The sequence below is a fragment of the Asterias amurensis genome, chromosome 14, assembly GCF_032118995.1.
Source record: "Asterias amurensis chromosome 14, ASM3211899v1".
NCBI lineage: Eukaryota > Metazoa > Echinodermata > Asteroidea > Forcipulatida > Asteriidae > Asterias > Asterias amurensis.
In genome coordinates, this window is record NC_092661.1 from 17,256,478 (window position 1) to 17,276,456 (window position 19,979).

Consider the following 19,979-nt stretch of genomic DNA (forward strand, 5'->3'; position numbering starts at 1 on the left):
ATTTCAGCTAAATCTTTACAGAAAACGATATTTGATTTCTTATATTCGGCCGTCGATGCCAACCGGCGCACCTTTGTTCATAAAAAAACGGTCATTAAAGACCCTGGACACTATTGGTAATAATTGTCAAAGACCAGTCTTCTCACTTGGTGTATCTCAACATAATGCATAAAATAACAAACCTGTGAAAATTTGAGCTCATTTTGGTTGCGAGATAATAATGAAAGAAAAAACACCCTTGTCACACGAAGTTGTGTGCTTCCAGATGCTTGATTTCGAGACCTAAAAATCTAAACTTGAGGTCTCGAAATCAAATCCATTGAAAATTACTCCTTTCTCGAAAACTACTCCACTTCAGAGGGAGCCGTTTCTCACAATGTTTCATCCCACCAACCTCTCCCCATTAGTCTGTACAAAGTTAGGTTTTATGCCAATAATTATTTTGAGTAATTACCAATAGTGTCCACTGCCTTTAAAGAAGTTTATTTACCCTTTGGGTTGCATTCAGATGGTCTCTCGGAGCGACAGTAGTATTCCACCTGGAGATACTTGCTTGTCTCGTCCGGACAAGGGTCATCAAAGACTGCATCACTTGCCTCGATCTCGCAGCTATTCTTTCCGTCACATACACGCATGGTTTCGAAATTGGACTTATCTGCTCTGCAGTGATGCACAGAGGCCTTGACGGTGTCGTCTGGGCAGTAAGTTGGGTTGGCACGCCCGTAGAGAGCGCTCCACATCTTGATGAATTTGTCCTCTCCGCAGTTGAGTCGAAGAGTATCTCCTTTGCAGACGTAGACCATTTTGAGGTCACTAGTAACGGCCGTTCCTAAAATAAAACAAAACGTGTTTGTTTTTTAGTGGCGTGTGGGTTCGAGTCCCTGTTGTGACACTTAAGCATCATAAAGCAAGACACTTGCTTTGTAAAAGTTGGAAGGAAGTGCTTTCTGCTCTACCAGCCAGGCTCTGTAGGTGATACCCACAGGCCTACATCCTTAAGGACTGTAAAGGAGGTAACCCTGTTTCGGCCCCAGGAATAAAGTGGCAATGGCCTCTGGCATACCTCCATGGGCATATCAATGCGCTTTATTTAAAACAAAACATAAGAGCAATACAATACACTATAATAGGCAGCATGACTAAAATTAAACTTAGGGCATGTTACAAAAACAAATGTCTTGAACTTCAATGTTCTGTGAAGAACTGATTTAGCTGGTAGAGAGATGAGATGTTGTGAGGATTGAGATGTTGTGAGGAGGACTCACGGAGTGGTCGGGTGAGGGTGTGACTCTTAATTTGTTACTCTTCAAAAGGACTATCAAAACGTATTCAGTAAGAAGCAAATCGGCTGTATATAATGTATGAATTAATTGAGAAAAATTCCCTTGAAAGGAATTTGGTTTTAGAGAGAGTGATTCGAATACAATGCAATCTGGGAAACGTTCCTGCTGCGTTGACTTTTGGCTGATAATCTTAGTTGGGTAAGCATCTGTCTCTACTTAGCTACTTAAATTTGTGCTTAAACAGCTCAATAAAACTGGGTGGGCGATCTACGCCCCTCCTCCACCCCCTGATGAGCAACGCGCAACCGTCTTCTTCTTTTTTGTACTGGCGTGAGCTGTTTTGTGCAAAATACAGCGGTGATAAAAAAAATCGTGCGAAGGATTGCGATTTTGCATAAATTGGGCATGCATATAGATGAATAATATGATTTATGGGATGGATATTTGATGCGATTGGATGGAGGGATGGGGGTTAGATACTTACGAGTTAGTGCTAGCAGCAACATAGGAAGCAGGACAATCATAGGGGCTGAAGCCATCTTTGACGGCGTTGATGATGCCGCCTTGTGACGCTCTAGAATAAAGGCCTTTTGCGTCACTGGCCACTACTGAGTGTAAACTGGAATAAAAGTAGTGGAAATATCTACTGTTTAAAGACACTGGACACTATTGGTAATATCAAAGACCAGTCTTCTTCACTTGGTGTATCCAAACATATACATAAAATAACACACCTGTGAAAATTTGAGCTCAATTGGTCGTCGAAGTTGCGAGATAATAATGCAAGAAAAAACACCCTTGTCACACCAAGTTGTCAGCTTTCAGATGCTTGATTTCGAGACCCCAAATTCTAATTGTGAGGTCTCAAAATCAAATTCTTTGAAAATTACTTCTTTCTCGAAAACTACGTTACTTCAGAGGAAGCCGTTCATCAGAATGTTGTATACTATTAACCTCTCCCCATTACTCGTTACCAGGTAAGAATTTATGACAATAATTATTTTGAGTAATTACCAATATTGTCAACTGCCTATGACCTTTAACAGACTCTGTAGCTAGTTGGTAAGACACTGCTCTAGAATTACAAGGGTCGTGAGTTCGAATCACAGGACTCGGGAAAGTACTGAGTACACAGTGCGGTGTATATATGGGGAAAACCATTAATGGACTCTGAAGCATTCAACGCACAATAGGCCCCATTACCATGAAAACAAAATCTCCATTAAAGGATTTGGGTACTTTTTGTTACACAAAACACAATGTCCACAGATTTACATGAAACTTACACCATTTGAAGGTGATGATAGTAGAAAGCCTACCTTAAAATATTAGTTGCTGAGGTGCTGTAGTTTTTGAGATGAGTAAAACAATGTCATGAAAACACGTTTTTACATGCTAAAATAATGTTCGTCTCATGATCACTGAGACGAAAACTATTTTCATGACATTGTTTTACTCATTTCTCAAAAAGTACAGCACCTCAGCAACTAATATTTTCAGGGAAGCTTTCTACAATGATTATCTTCCAACGGTGTAAGTTTAGTGTAAATCTGTATACATTGTGTTTTTTGTCCTACAAAAAGTACATAGACCCTTTAATGCAAACATACGTTTCTCTTTATCAAGTTCATCCAAGATAGATTTCCATTTTCAAAGACTATAACACTGACGATTTCCCTTGACAGGAAGATCATTTCTATTTTCTTAATTTTGTAAATTTGAATGGTGTCAATCTTTCGTTTTCTTTTTTTCAAATGAATAAACCTTTAAAAGGCTAACCATAAACGAACAAGAGAGTGTTGAAATGGCTTGTAAATAAACAAAATGCAAATTAAAAGAAAATGAAAAGTTTTTGGCCAGAAATGTCCCCCAAAAATAACACACGCGTTCTCGAGTGTCCCGGCCCCTTATCTCTTCATCAAATCTAAAGGTTAAAACTCGTGTTTCCTATTCTTGAAGTATCATTCTTTGTGTAGTTTAGATTGTGTTAATTGTGTTTGTCCTTTTTTATTTTATAGACAATCAAGTCAAGAACAAGTAAGTATAAGCTGGTCGTCGAAAATACGTGTGCAGTAGTGTTAATAAAATCAATGTAGAAATCAATACGGCCTCCGTTTTGGCATACCATTGCACAAACCATTTTCGTTTTATAAAAACAAAACTAATTTATCACCAAACAGTAAACATTATCATCAGTTAATCTGATCAACCAAAACAAAAACAGACAAACGGAACTCTTACCTTGTTAATGTAATCTTGCGTGATTTTGTCAAATTTTATTCGTATTTCCAGAGTGACACCCGAGGTGCGGCGTTGTTGAACATAAATGATTTTATCCTAAAAATTATGTAAATTAAGTCTCAATTGACGAAGGTCAAATCAGAGAGAGACAACAAGGAGAGAACAATACTTATTGGTTAATTTGGGATCGATAAACAGGTTGAAACTGCTGATCGGGAATTATTTTGTTATGTTTTGAGTTGGGATTCAACGTCATTGGTCTTTTTTCTAACAGGGGAATTAGGCTTATAAAACCGACAGCATTGAAGAGGAATATCTTCACGAAAACAAGGAGACAATATTAATTTGTTTTGCGTTTTATTTTAATTATCATAATCAGAATCCCCAAAAGTAAAACATGTCATTTTCTCGAAATATATCCATACATTAATGTAGGTTAAAGTCATGCAAGATGAATGTCAAATATTATTACACAGGTTTGGTATGAAAACCATTTAATTTGGGGATGATTTCAGTTCCAGCATATATAGAGTTTCTCTTTCACTGCATGGGTTTCTTGGAGTTTTAAACGAGATGAAAACTGCGTGATCTTCTTCCTATTATTATAGCCCTTTTTATTGTGATTTTTTTCTTAAAGGCAGTGGACACTATTGGTAATCACTCAAAACAATTATCATCATAAAACCTTTCTTGATTACGAGTAATGTGGAGAGGTTGATAGTATAAAACAGTGTGAGAAACAGCTCCCTCTGAAGTGATGTAGTTTTTGAGAAAGAAGTAAGTTTCCACGAATTTGATTTCGAGACCTCAAGTTTAGAATTTGAGGTCTCGAAATCAAGCATCAGAAAGCACACAACTTCGTGTGACAAGGGTGTTTTTTTCTTTCATTATTATCTCGCAAATTCGGCGACCGATTGAGCTCAAACTTTCACAGGTTTGATATTTTATGCATATGTTGAGATACACGAACTGTGAAGACTAGTCTTTGACAATTACCAATAGTGTCCAGTGTCTTTAATTGGTCTTCTTTGATCATGGTAGTTAGATCGTACTTTTTTATGAGTTAACACCAACAGCTCAAACTAACAAACAACTTGTATACTATTGTTTTCAGTATGTACTTGTAGTTTATAAAAACATAAAAACATGAATAATTAATTATCGTGTACGATTAATGCCCACAAATTAAACCAGTGCTTCTTTGTCACATCACAATGTACATCTGGCTCCCACATACGGTGGAGACTGTGACGTCATCAACCTTGAAAAGATTGAACAAAACTCAACTATCGACAAACAGCTCATTAGCAAGACCTGACTGATGTTTATTTCTCACGAAGATTAGAACAATGGTGGGAACAAAACAATTGTTTCCAGGATTTGCAATTACGACTGTGTTAATGGTACACCGCCCTCTGTTGTTATTATGCATGGACACGGACGTAAGTATGGTAATTACTCAAAATGTGAGCATCAACACTTTTGGTGACGAACAACGTGGAGCTGTGGTTAAAAACCAAAAGTATGCCTGTGAATTTTTTTTCACAAGACTCGGGATAGTCGGCCTACTGATGAGTGTACCGTGTGTCTAAAAAAAAAACTACACTTTTGAAATGGCTGCCGAATACAAAATATATGATTATGGGGGGAAAGGTTGAGATGTAAAGTGAGCTTATATATGACACACAAAAGTCCGAAAATAATCAATGTTTGGGTGATCACTGCTCACTGAATAATTAGTAGCCGACATCTTGGAGTGAATTTTGTAAGCTCAAAAGGACTTCTCACAAATTGGAAAGCTAATTAATTGCGCAACCCAATTTTCATTCCCTTTACAAAAGTGAGCAGTGCTCACCCAATCATTAACTATTGTCAGACTTTTTGGTGTCGTATAAAAGTTGAGTCCATAAACTATCCATACATCTAACCTTCCCCCCCCCCCCAGAATCGTTTATTTTTTATTCGGCAGCCACTTCAAAAGTGTAAAGTTTTTTTTTTAAAGACACCCAGTACAGTGCTATGTGTGTTAGTAACACACATCGATGTATGGGTAAAAAAAAAAAGAAGGCTCACGGGGAGCCTTATAGTTTCTAGAAGTAGGCGGACACTAGTTGGCTTGGGTGTATCCAGACAAATGTACCCAAACCCAACAGCTCAAAGTATTGTGTCCACCATATCTCGGAAATGGCTCATTATAATTACAAATGGGATGGGGGGGGGAATGACTCCACACTAATGACAGTATCATAATTGTAATAATCTCTCAGCATTTAATTATTCACCCCTGAATAAAATATTTCTCATTAACACCCTATAGGGAACATTAATTATACATTAATCAACTAAATAAATAAAAACAAACCATGATGAACTCCAAAACACATTCTTTCGAAACTCGAAAATAAAAGTCATATATAATGAACATTCTTGTCAAATATAAAATACTTTAGAGGTAGGATATGTGCTCAGCTTTTCTGAAAAGTTTGTCTTGTTTTTCCCCCTTTTTGTCTCTGAAGGGGTGTTTTCTATTGTATCTTACACATCTGTGGTACAATCTCAAGAGTGTAAAATGTATAAGCTAAGGTAAGCAAGATAAAAATTCAAAACAAAATCCCCCTCCCTTTAGCGATATGAAATCATGTTTTTATTAAAGATGCTATGTCAGATTTTTGGCCAATTTGACCCCAAAATTTTGATTTAAAATTCAATAGGTATTTTGATGGGGGTCGAGAAAGTTACAAGCGTTCATTTGGGCCATTGCTCGAAAAAGTCCGCAAATTATTAGTAGCAGTGAAATAAAGTGCTCAAAATTAGTTTTTGTCGGGATCCCGACAATATATCACGTGACAAATTCTTATGTGTTTTATAAGAAACGTTTTGAATTTTTGTCATGGTTCCTGACCATTAAAAGTAAAAGTTAAAAATTTTTTTCGTTAAAGCGGGTAATACTCTTTGAAACACCATATACTCATAAAATATATATTTTTTAACTTTGCGGCAAAAAATCTGACATAGCATCTTTAAAGGGACACGTTGCCTTGGTACACTACGTGTGGCGGAACAAAGAGGTGTGAAAACACTTAGCTGTATGGTATAGGGCCAAGTGCATTAAGAGAAGTCTCCAAGTAAATAAATGTAACTTGAGCAGCAGTTACAAAAGAGTAGAAAGTAGAAATATAAGAATAAAAAAGAAATAATTTTAACATTCTGGGTTGTAAAATGAATATAATTTTACAATAACTTCAAAAATTAAAGGGGGTAAAGAGACCTTTAAAACGAAAATAAAATATAAATAAATCCCCAGAAACACATGACTTGTGAATTTGGGTGACAAGCAAACAATATTTAAAACAATGGATAGAAACATTAGAGTCTAAAACAAAGCAAAAATTTGCTGGGACGATAATATTATGCGAAACCCTCAGTTAAGCCTGAATGCGGATGTGACACAAATTTTAACAACACACCTTCGAATAAATCTAATTCTGAGGTTTAAAAATCAAATTTGTGGAAAATTACTTCTTTCTCGAAAACTACGCCACTTCAGAGGGAGCCGTTTCTCACAATGTTTTGATACTATCAACAGCTTCCCATAACTCGTTACCAAGAAAGGTTTTATGATAATAATTATTTTGAGTAATTACCAATATTGTCAACTACTTTGAACAAATCAACGATACTGCCATAATCATTGAAGAATTTTATGCACATGGTGGTCCACAAATTTAACTTAACTGTATCTCAACCATGTAAGTTTTAAATCCTACTCAAGTACATGGTGTTACTGCAAACCTTACTAGATTGTATCTCCACCATGCAAAGTTTCAAATTCTACTCATGTACATGGTGTTACTGCAAACCTTACTAGATTGTATCTCCACCATTCAAAGTTTCAAATCCTACTCATGTACATGGTGTTACTGCAAACCTTACTAGATTGCATCTCCACCATGCAAAGTTTCAAATCCTACTCATGTACATGGTGTTACTGCAAACCTTACTAGATTGTATCTCCACCATGCAAAGTTTCAAATTCTACTCATGTACTGGTGCATGGTGCTTATGGAGTAACCACAAAACCTACTAGATCGTATTCCCACCATGCAGTTTAAAATTCTACATAATAAATCATACACAAATTTCTTTATATCTGATATTATCACTTTTAAAGATTATTTTCCGATTATTTCCATATCTAAATGAACACTTATCAAGAAAAAATGACAAGATAATGTCTTACAGAGGTAAATTCTGCCTCAGAATTCAAGACTTACAAAGAATTTAAAGACACTGGACATGTTTGTTAAATGTCCAAGACCAGTATTCTCACTTGCTGCATTCCAACATATGCATAAATATCAAATCTGTGGGAAAAATTTGGGCTCAATTGGTCATCTAATGTGCAAGAACGAAAACAACAAAACCTTTTTGCATAACTTTGTGTGCTTTCAGATGCATAATAAAAGGATTCAGGCCCTGAACTCTTTTTTTTTATTTGAGTGATACATGTAAGTTACCTCTTTCTCAGAAACTATGTTATTTCAGAGAGAGCCGTTTCTCATAATGTTTTTTTTTTTTTTTTTTTTTTACAATCAACAGCTCCCCATTGCTCGCTACCTAGTAAGTTTTCATGCTAGCAATTATTTTGAGTAACTACTAATAGTGTCCAGTGGCTCTAAATTAACGACCATGCCAAGGTCAACAAGCCATCTCCTGATCAAAAGTGAGCACCCACAACAGCGTAGATACAAATTAATGAAATAAATTGCCATCCACATAAAGACCCTGCTTTCTCCACCCTACACCCCCAAGAAGAAGAAAAACTTGTGACTCTACTAAAAGTTTGTGAAAACAAACATAAAATTATCACTGATATTTTGACGCAATACACAAAACACTAACTGTTACGCTTGATTTACAGAATTAAAAGACACTGGACACTACTGGTAATTGTTAAAGACAAGTCTTCACAGTTGGTGTATCTCAACATATGCATAAAATAACATGTGAAAATTTGAGCTCAGTCGGTCATCAAAGTTGCGAGATATTAATGAAAGAAAAAAACACTCTTGTCACATGAAGTTGTGTGCTTTCAGATGCTTGATTTCAAGACCTCAAATTCTAAATATGAGGTCTTACAATCAAATTTGTGGAAAATTACTTCATTCTTGAAAACTACCTCACTTCAGAGGAAGCTGTTTCTTACAATGTTTTATACTATCAACCTCTCCCCATTATTCGTAATCAAGAAAGGTTTTATGATAATAATTATTTTGAGTAATTACCAATAGTGTCCACTACCTTTAACCATTAATATAATGATGTGCTGATCTACACAACATGCAATTATTATTTACAATGAATTATCTAAGTATTAATAACTCCCTCAAAGAGTAGTCTAACTTGTTCCTTATATAGCTTCATTCACAGAGAAGGACTACGTTGATGTCCTGAATATTCATGTATCATCAATATTCATATGTCATGAATATTCATGTTTCATTAACATTCGTGGGTCATAATATTAATGGGTCATACATATTCATTGAAACTATTCCAACTCTGGACCCAATAAGGTCTGGAATTTCATCTTTAAAAGGGCAAGGCCATTGCAAGGCCATTATCATTTTGCAAAGGGCACTTCCATTGGGAAAACTTTGAGTCTAAAAGAAAATTTTGAAGGGGCACAAAGGCCAAGACCGGGGGAAATGGTTGCCATGTCCTCTGCAAGTAATTCTAGGCCTGCTCAATGTCCAAGGGGTTTGCATACAAACCTTCTCTCAAAGAGAAAGCATTCACATTTCAATTTTTCACATCATTTTCTTTGGGATTTCAATTTGCAGGAAAATCGTCTTCTTTGCTACAAAAGTCTTCCTTTTGCAAACAGAGACGTTGGTTGTCAAGGTCAAGCAGGTCAAGCCATCTGGACTCAAGCTCTGGTGTTTCTGGTCAGCAGAGTGTGGGTTCCAGTCCCAGTCTTGACACTTGTGCAAAACACTTAACCGTTATTGCTTTGTCCATTCAATGGGACATAAAACCGTAGGTCCCATGTGTTGCGCAATGCACGTTAAAGAACCCATAACACTCGATAAGAAAGAGGTTCGCCCAAATGTTTCTGGTATGGTTGACTACATTAACTTGGCAGGATAGTACCTTGAAAACCATTCCATGTTAAAAGGGTCTCAGAATTCCAAACATACCTCTGCATATCTGGGGGGAAAAGGGCATTTTGGAACATTCTTCAGGTGTAAAAAGCACTTTTAAAGAACTGCGTATTAATTATTTAGTATCACAATTGCACTTTAAGTTGCACTCTTTGACATCAAATCCTGCCACTGTGAATGAAGCAAACACTTCTAATATACACTCTCCGTCGAATAAATATATTTTTGTAAGCATTCTAAATCATGCTTTGTCATACTTTTATACAATGTTCATTAAGAATGTCTAGTAAACAAAAACAAAATTGCAGTTCCAGGTTTGGATTTCACAAAGAGTAAAGACTAGTCTTGTCTCAAGTTAAGACCAGTTACTCGTCCCATAAGTCTTTCTTACTTAGGACTAGCCTTAAGCCCGGTTCATACTTCCTGCGAATGATAATGCGTTACGAATGTTGACGTCACAAATTCGCAACGAAATTCGCACTGAGTTGAGTTGCGCTCAACTCTCTTGCGAATATCGCAGCGAAAGAGGGGTTGTGATGTCAAATTCACACCAAATTCGCATCACATTCACATTCGCAGGAAGTATGAACCGGGCTTAAAACTTTTAATATCTCCTAGGACTAGTCCTAAGTTTGGACAAGTCCTAACCCTTTGTGAAATCGACCCCAGCTCTTTGCATTTTTAGTTCTTCCACATTTAGGAAGAACATTTTTTAAATTTTATGAAAACAAAAAACAAACATGCTTGGCATGCTGGTCAGGAGATTAATATAATCTCATGACATTAATAAAGTTTATTTAATAACTTTGGCTGCTTAAAAGTTTAAAACATGCAAATGTAAATAATATTGTAACCACAATACTCTTATGTTATGATGCATTTCTTGACCTTGTAATTTACAAAATGTAGATATCTTAGGTGATAGGGTCCAATTTTAAAAAGCTGTTTACCGATAAACAGATAATACACAAGCCCAAATTTGATGGCTCTGCTTACCGTAAGCGAAGAATTGGCACTTACGCCTAAGCGTATTTCACGTGCGCTTCCACGTTACTAGGCATTCTACGTTATCACAGTTAGTGCATAAATTCAGCACTTGTCATGCAAGTGGAAAATGGTAATTGTAAGCGACAAATTCGAGCAATAAGCAGATCCATGACTTGGGCGGAGAGCAGCTGCCAACATTTGCATCTTCCAGTCAAGGAGATTTTGTACAACATTCAGGGCACGGTTTCGAATTTCATTTGACAAAATTGGGGGTGGGGAGGTTTTCATGGAAGAACATGAAATGATTGTTTCATTTTCAGAGTACTTTCTGCGTAATCTAGGAGAGTTGGCAGCTTCTTGGCAAGTATATTTTGTTGTGTTTGCTACAGCAGAAAAATGTGCATATGAAAAAATACAATTTTCACTGATGTTTGAGAAGATTTAACAAACTGGTTTACAAGAAACCACCAGCTAGTTAGCATGTCTGTTACTTTGCTTACTATAAGCAGTGGTTTTGAAATAAAAAATGCTATGGGCTGCTCTGTGAGCATGTCTCCTTAAAAGCTGCTAAGCAAGAATGAGATCAGTCGTACACAATATACTTGCCATGGTTTGGGTGTTAAGAACACATTTTTGATAGGTAAATTCTATCCGCACATTTTAGGGTAGATCTACATGTAAGGTGCTTAATATTTTAGTAACTATCTTTTTATGGCCGAGTAGACATGTACATTGTAGATACTGTAACTATGTTTCACTTAAAAATTGTGTTAAATAACAGAGAAAAACTGCTTATAAATGTATGATAATGATATGGGCCCAATTTCATAAAGCTGTTAAGCAGAATACACTGCTCGACAATTTTGCTAAGCAAAAACAATTGAGTGGGGCACCAGTCACAACAGTGTAAACTTAATGTAAATTTTGCTGGTAACCTATGTCTGTGCAGCCAAACTTTTCTTGCATCTTTTAAACCTGCAAAGTGGTTTGATACTGAGTCCTATTCGTGGGAAATTTTGAATGCTTTTTTAAAAAGCTCATAACTTCCAAATACCTGTCAGCGTGTATTAGTCAAGCCAAAGAGCTTAAGGACTTCTTCACTGTTCAGTTTTGTACAAAGTGATAGTTATATAGGATTATTTTATAATCTAAAAAAGGTTTAAGTTAACTTAGATACTGGCACATACATTTGGTTAAACTCCTTTGAAAATGTGCTTGGAAGATTACTGTTACTCAGCAAGGTTCAGTGTCAACTGGTAATTTTGGTTTTTAATTTTGAAGACGGCTCATTATTGCACTTCAAATTGAGCAAAATGCAACAAATCTTCATAAAGTGCAGCAACTTCACATGTTATTTTTTATTTATTGAAACAAAATTGCTTTGAATTTGCAAGAAATATCAGCCAGATTTTTATGGGCTTTTGGTTGAAGAGCAGCAATGCTGGATAGTAACATTTTCCAGCCAGTTTTTGTTGTTGTACATGTCTGTTTCAAAGTTTTCTCCATTGATGTGGAACAGGGAAAGTTTGAGCCTCGTTTTTTGCTAGTTTAGTTGTGCTGCAGTGACGTATAGCTGTTTCGACCAAACTTTCGGCTCGGTATCCACAAAGATGGCCAAGACCTTTTAAAGATTTTTTACAGAGGTAAAGTTTTCAGGAGTATCAATGCTTGGTGAAGTTCCCCTCCTAGGAAACTGTTGCCGAGCTATAACAATAGACTTTTGTAGACCTTTATCATGCTGCCACCATCTTGGACCTGTTCCCTATATCCGACAGCAGTAGCGGATGCTAACAATCATCATACAAAAAGGGACCTGACTACTTTCCAGCCTCGGTTTTGTTACACTGGGATGCATTTGATTAGCTTACCCGGGTCGACCCCCGGTGCGTTTGCTTTGACGTCATTCGTGAATCCATGAAATCTTTCAGACCCACATGTAATGCACACATGAAAAGTAGTTCCAACAGATGGGGGAAGTTTGCGTTCGATTAGCTCATGTCATGGGCTCACTCTTCGGATGGGTATACCGAGGTCCCCAGAGGGAAGCTCAGCCAACCCACCCATTAATTAGACAGGGGAAAAAATCAAGATGGTCGCACCATGATTATGGTCAAAATGCCTTTCTTACTCAAGCAAAGAATCGCTGTGACTGCAGAAGATGCTTCACTATAAATCTAGAAGGAAGTTTTCGCTGGATCTGGAGGTTAACAACTGATCCCGCTCCGTCTGGTTGCCCTGGTAATGAACAATGATGTCGGCATCGAATTGAGTCCGCCGTACGTTGATGTCCAGGAGTTGAGGGTTGGACCGACTCTCTGCCAGTCTGGATGAAATAAGAATTTGGCAAATCAATATTTGAGAGGTACAAAACATGGGGGGTGTATAAATAAACAAAACAATAAAAATGCTCTAGGGAAAGATGGCAGCTCTACCCTCGAATGTAATTTGTTGTTTTGGGAGATACGACGCAATGACTGGGAAGTGTCTTGGCCGAGTGGTTAAGAGCACCAAATTCAAACTTGGATGTTTCTGATCAGCAGGGGGTGGTTCGAATCCCCAGCCGTGAAACGTGTGTCCTTAAGCAAGACACTTGGGACGTAAAGCCAGTGGTCCCATGTGTTGTGTAACGCATGTAAAAGAACCCAGTGCACTTATCGAAAGGAGAAGAGGTTCCCCCTGGTGTTCCTGGCTGTGGCTGCTAAATGCGCCGTAGCACCGTGTAAACCCTTATAAGGTGCTACATAATTGGGTCTCAGAATTCATGAATTTCAATAGCCTCTCTTTATGTATAAATGTATATACTAAGCGCCTTTAGTACATTGTTGGTAGATACGTGCGCTAAATAAGACTTTGATATTATTATTATTAACAATATTATTAATTTTCTTGATCTTTGCATCACTGGAGGACAACCAAGAGGGAACTTTTTTGTTGTAGCAAGCGCCATGAGCACTTTTTTGTGGATACCAGTGCTATAGAAGACGTCATTATTATTATTATTATTATTATTATTATTATTATTATTATTATTATTATTATTATTATTATTATTATTATTATTATTATTATTATTATTATTATTATTATTATTATTATTATTATTATTATTATTATTATTATTATTATTATTATTATTATTATTATTATTATTATTATTATTATTATTATTATTATTATTATTATTATTATTATTATTATTATTATTATTATTATTATTATTATTATTATTATTATTATTATTATTATTATTATTATTATTGTTATTACTTGATTACTCACTTTGCAAAACTCTCATCCAAATCAACATCATCTCCAATATGCTGTGGGGAAAAAAAGACAAGAGAGAGTTAACCAGAGAGAAGCTTTCCTTCAGTAAGATTGCCACTTTGCATGGTCTAGGAACAAATTTGTGGGAATATGAGCTAGTATGGTTTGAGGTAACACCATGTGTACACAAGTAGGATTTGTAACTTCGCATGGTTGAGAGACAATAATTATGCATACTGGCCTCCAATATTAAATTGTGCAGTAATGGATGAAAGATGAGGTGTGTTCCACCAGTCACATGACAAACAGAAGAAAACAAACCTGCAGTTGGGAAGGTGGTGCATTCTTCTCTACCAGCCTGCAGCCGATTTCACAAAACTTTACGCAACTGCGTACGTCCAATTGCGCAACCTTTATGGCGAAACTTGCTCCATAAACGTTGCGCAAGTGGACTTAAGCAGTTGCGTAAAGTTTTGTGAAATCGGCTGCAGGCTCCTAGTGGATGATACCCATGCCTGCATGTTTACAGACTGTGAAGGGGAATACACCCAGTTACATCACCAGAAGTAGGTGGCAACAGGCTCCTGGTGACAGCTGATTCGCGTTGATAAGCACAAATCAGCTAAAGGGAAGGTACACCTTTGGTAATTGTCAAAGACCCAGTCTTCTCACTTGGTGTATTCCAACATAAGCATAAAATAACAAGCCTGTGAAAATTTGAGCTCAATTGGTCATCGAAGTTGCGAGAAAATGATGAGAGAAACAACACCCTTGTTTGACGAATTTGTGTGCTTTCAGATAGGAATAAAAGACTTCTAGCTAGAAGTCTTTTATTATTTTAGTGAGAAATTACCTCTTTCTCAAAATCTATGCTACTTCAGAGGGAGCGTTACCAAGTCAGTTTTTAAGATAATATTTGTTTTGAGTAATTACCAAACGTGTACCTTCCCTTTAAGTGTAGCCCTTGAAGTGGCCCTCTGTTGCCTTAGGATGATAGACAATCTCTCATAATTTTTTTTTTTAAATTAATACAAAATTACCACTGGCTCTCCACTCACCCATTTATCAAGGAGTTTTGTTGTCGCATCCAGCTCCTTAGAATCTATGGAGGAGTCGACTCCGCTGTCATGCTGACCGATTCCGTTCACCAGAGGAGGAGAGAAGCAGGGTTTGCCAGAGTGCCGCCTTGGAGGGATGACGGGGACTGTACAGGGAGCCGATGCTGATATGGGATTGATCTCTGCTTGTACCGTCAGTACTGTGGGGACAAATTAGTTTTACAAATGAGCCAAACAGGGTAGGTGGATAACAATAACAGAAGTAGTCGTCATAACAAGCTCTATTGACCCAATTCACCTGACATCATCAGGTGATATTTTGGGATACACCTAGTGAGAAGAATGGTCTTTGACAATTTCCAATAGTGTCAAGTGTCTTTTAAATGCAATGCTCTAATTAAAAACAAGAGTTTTGGCTTTGACAGTGGCTTAACATTAAACACTTATGCCAATTAAAGCCAATAGGGGACTTTCGGGACTCTTGGTGGCAGCAGACTTACCAGGTAAAATCCATTGTTCTCAGTAATGTGCGCATGCTCAGAACTACCTAAACAATGGACATTTACCTGGTTAGTCTGCTGCCGCCTAGCGTTCAAAAGTCTCCTATTGCCAAAGCCAAAATGGCTCATTAAAAAAAAACTCACCCCTCCTTGAGCTTGAAGGTGGAGGATCCAATGATGGGGGAAGTGTGGGTGAGGTACCAGAGGACCAGCTGGCTTGGTCTCTTCCATTGATGGAGGTAGGTATGCTCTGAGGGGCTGATTTCTGATGAGGTGAAGCTGAAAGTGACAAATCAGAATTGTGATTTAAAGGGAAGGTACATGTACACGATTGGTAATTACTAAAAACAAATATTAACTTAAAAACTGACTTGGTAACGAGCATTGGAGAGCTGTTGACAGTATAAAACACTGTGAGAAACAGCTCCCTCTGAAGTAGCATAGATTTTGAGAAAGAGGAAATTTCTCACTAAAATAGTAAAAGACTTCTAGCCAGAAGTCTTTTATTCCTATCTGAAAGCACACAAATTCGTCAAACAAGGGTGTTTTTTCTCTCATCATTTTCTCGCAATTTCGATGATCATTTTGGCTCAAATTTTCACAGGCTTGTTATTTTATGCTTATGTTGGGATACACCAAGTGAGAAGACTGGTCTTTGACAATTACCAAATATGTTCCATTTGAAAGAAAACAACAAAATAAAGTAATTTAGTTCTACCCAGAACTTCACAGATTATACAATTCAGGAGGTTTACAGACTTTGTGCATCAGCAGAAAATACAAAACTACAGGTTTGGACACATTGTGGACTATTTCTTTCTCCCTGAAGTGAATCCTTTAATTTTTTCAAAACAAATTTGAAGGCTCAAGGATGTTTTTGAGAAAATCCTGAAATCAGACCAAATCTTGAGAAATAATGTTATGCCTGTTATTCTCTCTATCCCCTTTTGATCCCTTTTTGACATTTGGTTTCTCTGTCTTTGTTTTTTAAAGTTTACGTTCTAGATAATATTAGGTATTTTTAGTGTGTTTATTACCATTGCTTTTTGCCTTAAATTCACCCATCTCACCTAAATTGTAATTTGAGGTTTTACTTATTGTTTTACTGTAAAGCGAAATTGAGGCTTGCATAAGGCGCTCTAAAAATCATTGTTATTACAATGCCATTATCTATAGTACTTATACAGCCTGCACCATCAAAGTCCAGTCCATCTTGAAGATGATCAGAGTATATCAAAACTTTGAGTTGACACAACAGCGGCTCACAACTTATAACAGAGATAGATGTCATGGCTACGGTTTTACCACAAACCTTATTATTTAACACCACTGCGTCTCTTTTAAAAAGGAAACCCATTAAGACCAAGTTTGTGGGAAATTTCCCATTAATTATCATTTATGCTAATTAATTCAAACACGGTTAACAACATCCTGTCTGAACCACAATCCACCATATGCAAACGCCCGCACTTCTGTTTATTCCGTGGGCGTGTACTGTGGTGGGCGTCTAATGGGGATGTGGGTGGGCATCTGGCGGGTGCCCCAGATGGGGTGGGATGGGACTAGCTTTTAATGACCAACCTGGTAGAGGATCCTTGCTGTCGTCTGAAACGTTACCCTCATCATGGTCCTCCCACAGCTCAAAGGCGATGTTGAACGCTTGAGCGACCGTCAGGGTCAATGCTTCTGCCTAAAAATTAACAACCCAAAACAAAACAATGAAATGGTGTGTGAGAATCTGTCTGTACTTGTGTAGAGGTTGCTGCTCTTGTTGGTACCTTTATTATTACTTTGTGTTGAACAAAGACAAATATACTAAGATCTGGATATGAACAAACGCCAACGAACATACCGTCTGCAAATGCGATACAAATTTTGACGTCAGTTGAAATGTGCTCAACTCCTGCGAAATATACGCAGCAAAAACCGCCATGTGACGTCAAAAATCAAATCGCATTCACAGGAAGTATGAACCGGTCTTTAGACAAGAGTTGTCGATATTCGGTCGGTCATTTCCTGGAGTAACAAAATTTGTCTCCACATAAGTGTGCCATGACGTAAAAGGAAATTTTGAGGGTTTCCATCTCAACTTACAATTTTTCGTTTGGAGCAGAGGTAAGCGTGGCACTCCAATGCCTCATTGATGCTGTTGTTAGCGATGTACGCAAATACTTTATTATCGCTAGTCTTATCAGCTGCACAGTACGACACTCTGTGTGGGAGGAATCACAAAGTAATATAACTGCATTAATTTTAGTTAACAAAAAAAAAAAAATTAATAATAAAATAAAAAGCCAGATGTTGGCTATCAAATTAATTGTTTTTATTTGGCACGTGGGTGTGATAATTTTTGAATGGAAAGTGAAACATTTTTATTTTAATATTATTTTGAGGATTCAATGCCGAAAGAAAAATTTATATTAAGTATATTTCCTGCTACATTTTCACATTTCCAAATTGAAGGTAATTTTTTACAATTTTTAATTAACCACAGTTCAACGGTGAATGGCGAACATCTTGTATGTTTAACTTTTTGAAATTTTTATACTTAATCTCTTTGTAATTTGGCTGCAGTTTGGCCTTTGGCTGCGATAGTCTTCACTTTAAATAACCCATTTCAAATCAAATCAAACCAAATCAAATCAAATCAATTAAAATCAATTAAAATCATATTAAATATTATCACATTCTGTTGTTATTTGATGTGTTTTCAAGTCTGTTGTGCAGAGATGGCAATAAAACAAACAAACATATGCTGCCTTTATTTATTAAATCTTGGTTTATTTTAGAAAGAGAGAGAGAGCGTGCACTCAGAAGTCATTTAAAGTGTCTGATATTCGAAACGTTCAAGTACTTAAAAGACTACGCAGGAAACTCTACACATTTGCAGCAATTAGTAGCGCCAGCCCAGATGTGACACAGTAGTGCAAATGTAACAACATATGTGTACTATTCTGACAGTACTTTTAAGCTGTGTAGCAAACCAGTTAAAGCCATTAAACACTTTCGGAACAGAAAAAAAAAAAAAAGGGTCACAGATTTACAAATAACTTACAGGGTTTACAGAATGGTAATGGCAATTATTACACGTACATGAAATGCTTTACTTTTTGAGAAAACATTGAAACAATTATCAATTCTCGATATGGGCAATTCCACGTCATGGACATTACGTTTTGAGACATTTTTAGAACTTTGTTGGTCAGTTAAACACACCAAGTAGCTTTGATTTATAGTTTTGTGCTTGATACTAGTATCTTGTGTCCTAGTAAGTCAAATGATACTATGTATTTGGAAAAAATCAAACTAATTAAGGAGTCAGAGCACAGCTAACGAGCGTCATGGACATTACGAAAAACGGAAGTGGGTTTTGGGTACAACACACTCAATTCCAAAACTCTGTGAAGTTAAAGTTCAAAATTTTTAGAATACCTTTTTATTTGCTAAACAGGGAAGTAGTTAACATGAACATTGATAATATTTTTAAGAAAACCTGTCAACTTTCTTGTTACACATCTTAACAGAGCGTCATGGACATTACATTTTGGGTTATTTTTAGCGTCATGGACATTACGTCAAACTTGTAAAATGATGCATCATGCTTTTACCCTGAATTTGTAAACCCATGCGCTGCCTTGCTCTTAATATGGGTTTTAAACTATAATGAATGTCCCTATCTTAATGTTTAACCTCTTCCAAACATTTTTAAGAACCAAACCTCCCCCAGAATCTCACTTAAACCCCGCCCCTCGGTAAGTCCCCTTTTTGCACTTTCCGTCCACATCCAACCAGGCTGGCTTCTGCCTTGGAGTAGTTATGATAGACCAGAGATGTAGGTATACATGAAGTAACCTTTTTTTCTAATTATCTTTAACATAATTCCCTTTTATGTGTTTCTCACATGGTAATTGTTCATCTTGAGTAATATACTGAACATCTTGCGTCAACATTTTATGTAAATGGAAATTAAACATCAAAGGTTTCTGTAATTTTCAAAGTTGATCTGGATACTGCTATGTTCAAGACTGGGTGAACAACTCCCAGAAGATCAATTAAAATGAGTTGGGAGGACTTCTTGGGAGGAACAGGTCAAACGTAGATGCTTCCTTAGTTTTCCAAATACGAGACAGTCATTGAGGTCATCCTCTACACGTTCCACCTAGATCGACATGCAAAACAAGAACAGAGAACAACAAATGAAGGAAAGATTGGCTGCATGGGGCTTTGTTTATCACAATCATGTTTCCATGGTTTGTCTTGTTTTCTCTCTATACTTTTTCTGCCTCTGTACTCAAGTCTTAGCCATTCTGAAATTATGTAAAAATAAAAAATTACTTTATGTATGACGTCTTTGTATCCAAGCTATCCGTAGATGTGTACAAATCTGCACTACGCCTAGGCCTTGAGAAATCTTCTTTGATGATAAAGTCTGTTTATAATGTCCTACATTCATCTAAACATGTCTCACCAACAGTTCAC

The 19,979-nt window shown here is 36.8% G+C and overlaps 2 protein-coding genes across 2 annotated transcripts in view; both read right to left on the reverse strand.

The window, feature by feature from the left end:
* Positions 1 to 3,612, reverse strand: part of LOC139947234 (uncharacterized) — a 79,724-nt gene extending 76,112 nt beyond the window's left edge. Inside the window, exons 1-3 of the mRNA XM_071945112.1 lie at positions 3,525 to 3,612; positions 1,768 to 1,902; positions 491 to 829 (exon numbers count right to left, since the gene is read on the reverse strand). Coding sequence (XP_071801213.1) covers positions 491 to 829; positions 1,768 to 1,822 — 394 coding nt within the window. The 5' untranslated portion in view covers positions 1,823 to 1,902; positions 3,525 to 3,612. The remainder of the gene's footprint in view (positions 1 to 490; positions 830 to 1,767; positions 1,903 to 3,524) is intronic.
* Positions 3,613 to 5,792: 2,180 nt separating this feature from the next.
* LOC139947077 (low density lipoprotein receptor adapter protein 1-like) overlaps positions 5,793 to 19,979 on the reverse strand; it is a 37,243-nt gene continuing 23,056 nt past the window's right edge. Inside the window, exons 4-9 of the mRNA XM_071944914.1 lie at positions 17,595 to 17,712; positions 17,082 to 17,190; positions 15,645 to 15,779; positions 15,001 to 15,200; positions 13,955 to 13,995; positions 5,793 to 12,998 (exon numbers count right to left, since the gene is read on the reverse strand). Of these exons, the coding sequence (XP_071801015.1) occupies positions 12,842 to 12,998; positions 13,955 to 13,995; positions 15,001 to 15,200; positions 15,645 to 15,779; positions 17,082 to 17,190; positions 17,595 to 17,712 (760 nt within the window). The 3' untranslated portion in view covers positions 5,793 to 12,841. The remainder of the gene's footprint in view (positions 12,999 to 13,954; positions 13,996 to 15,000; positions 15,201 to 15,644; positions 15,780 to 17,081; positions 17,191 to 17,594; positions 17,713 to 19,979) is intronic.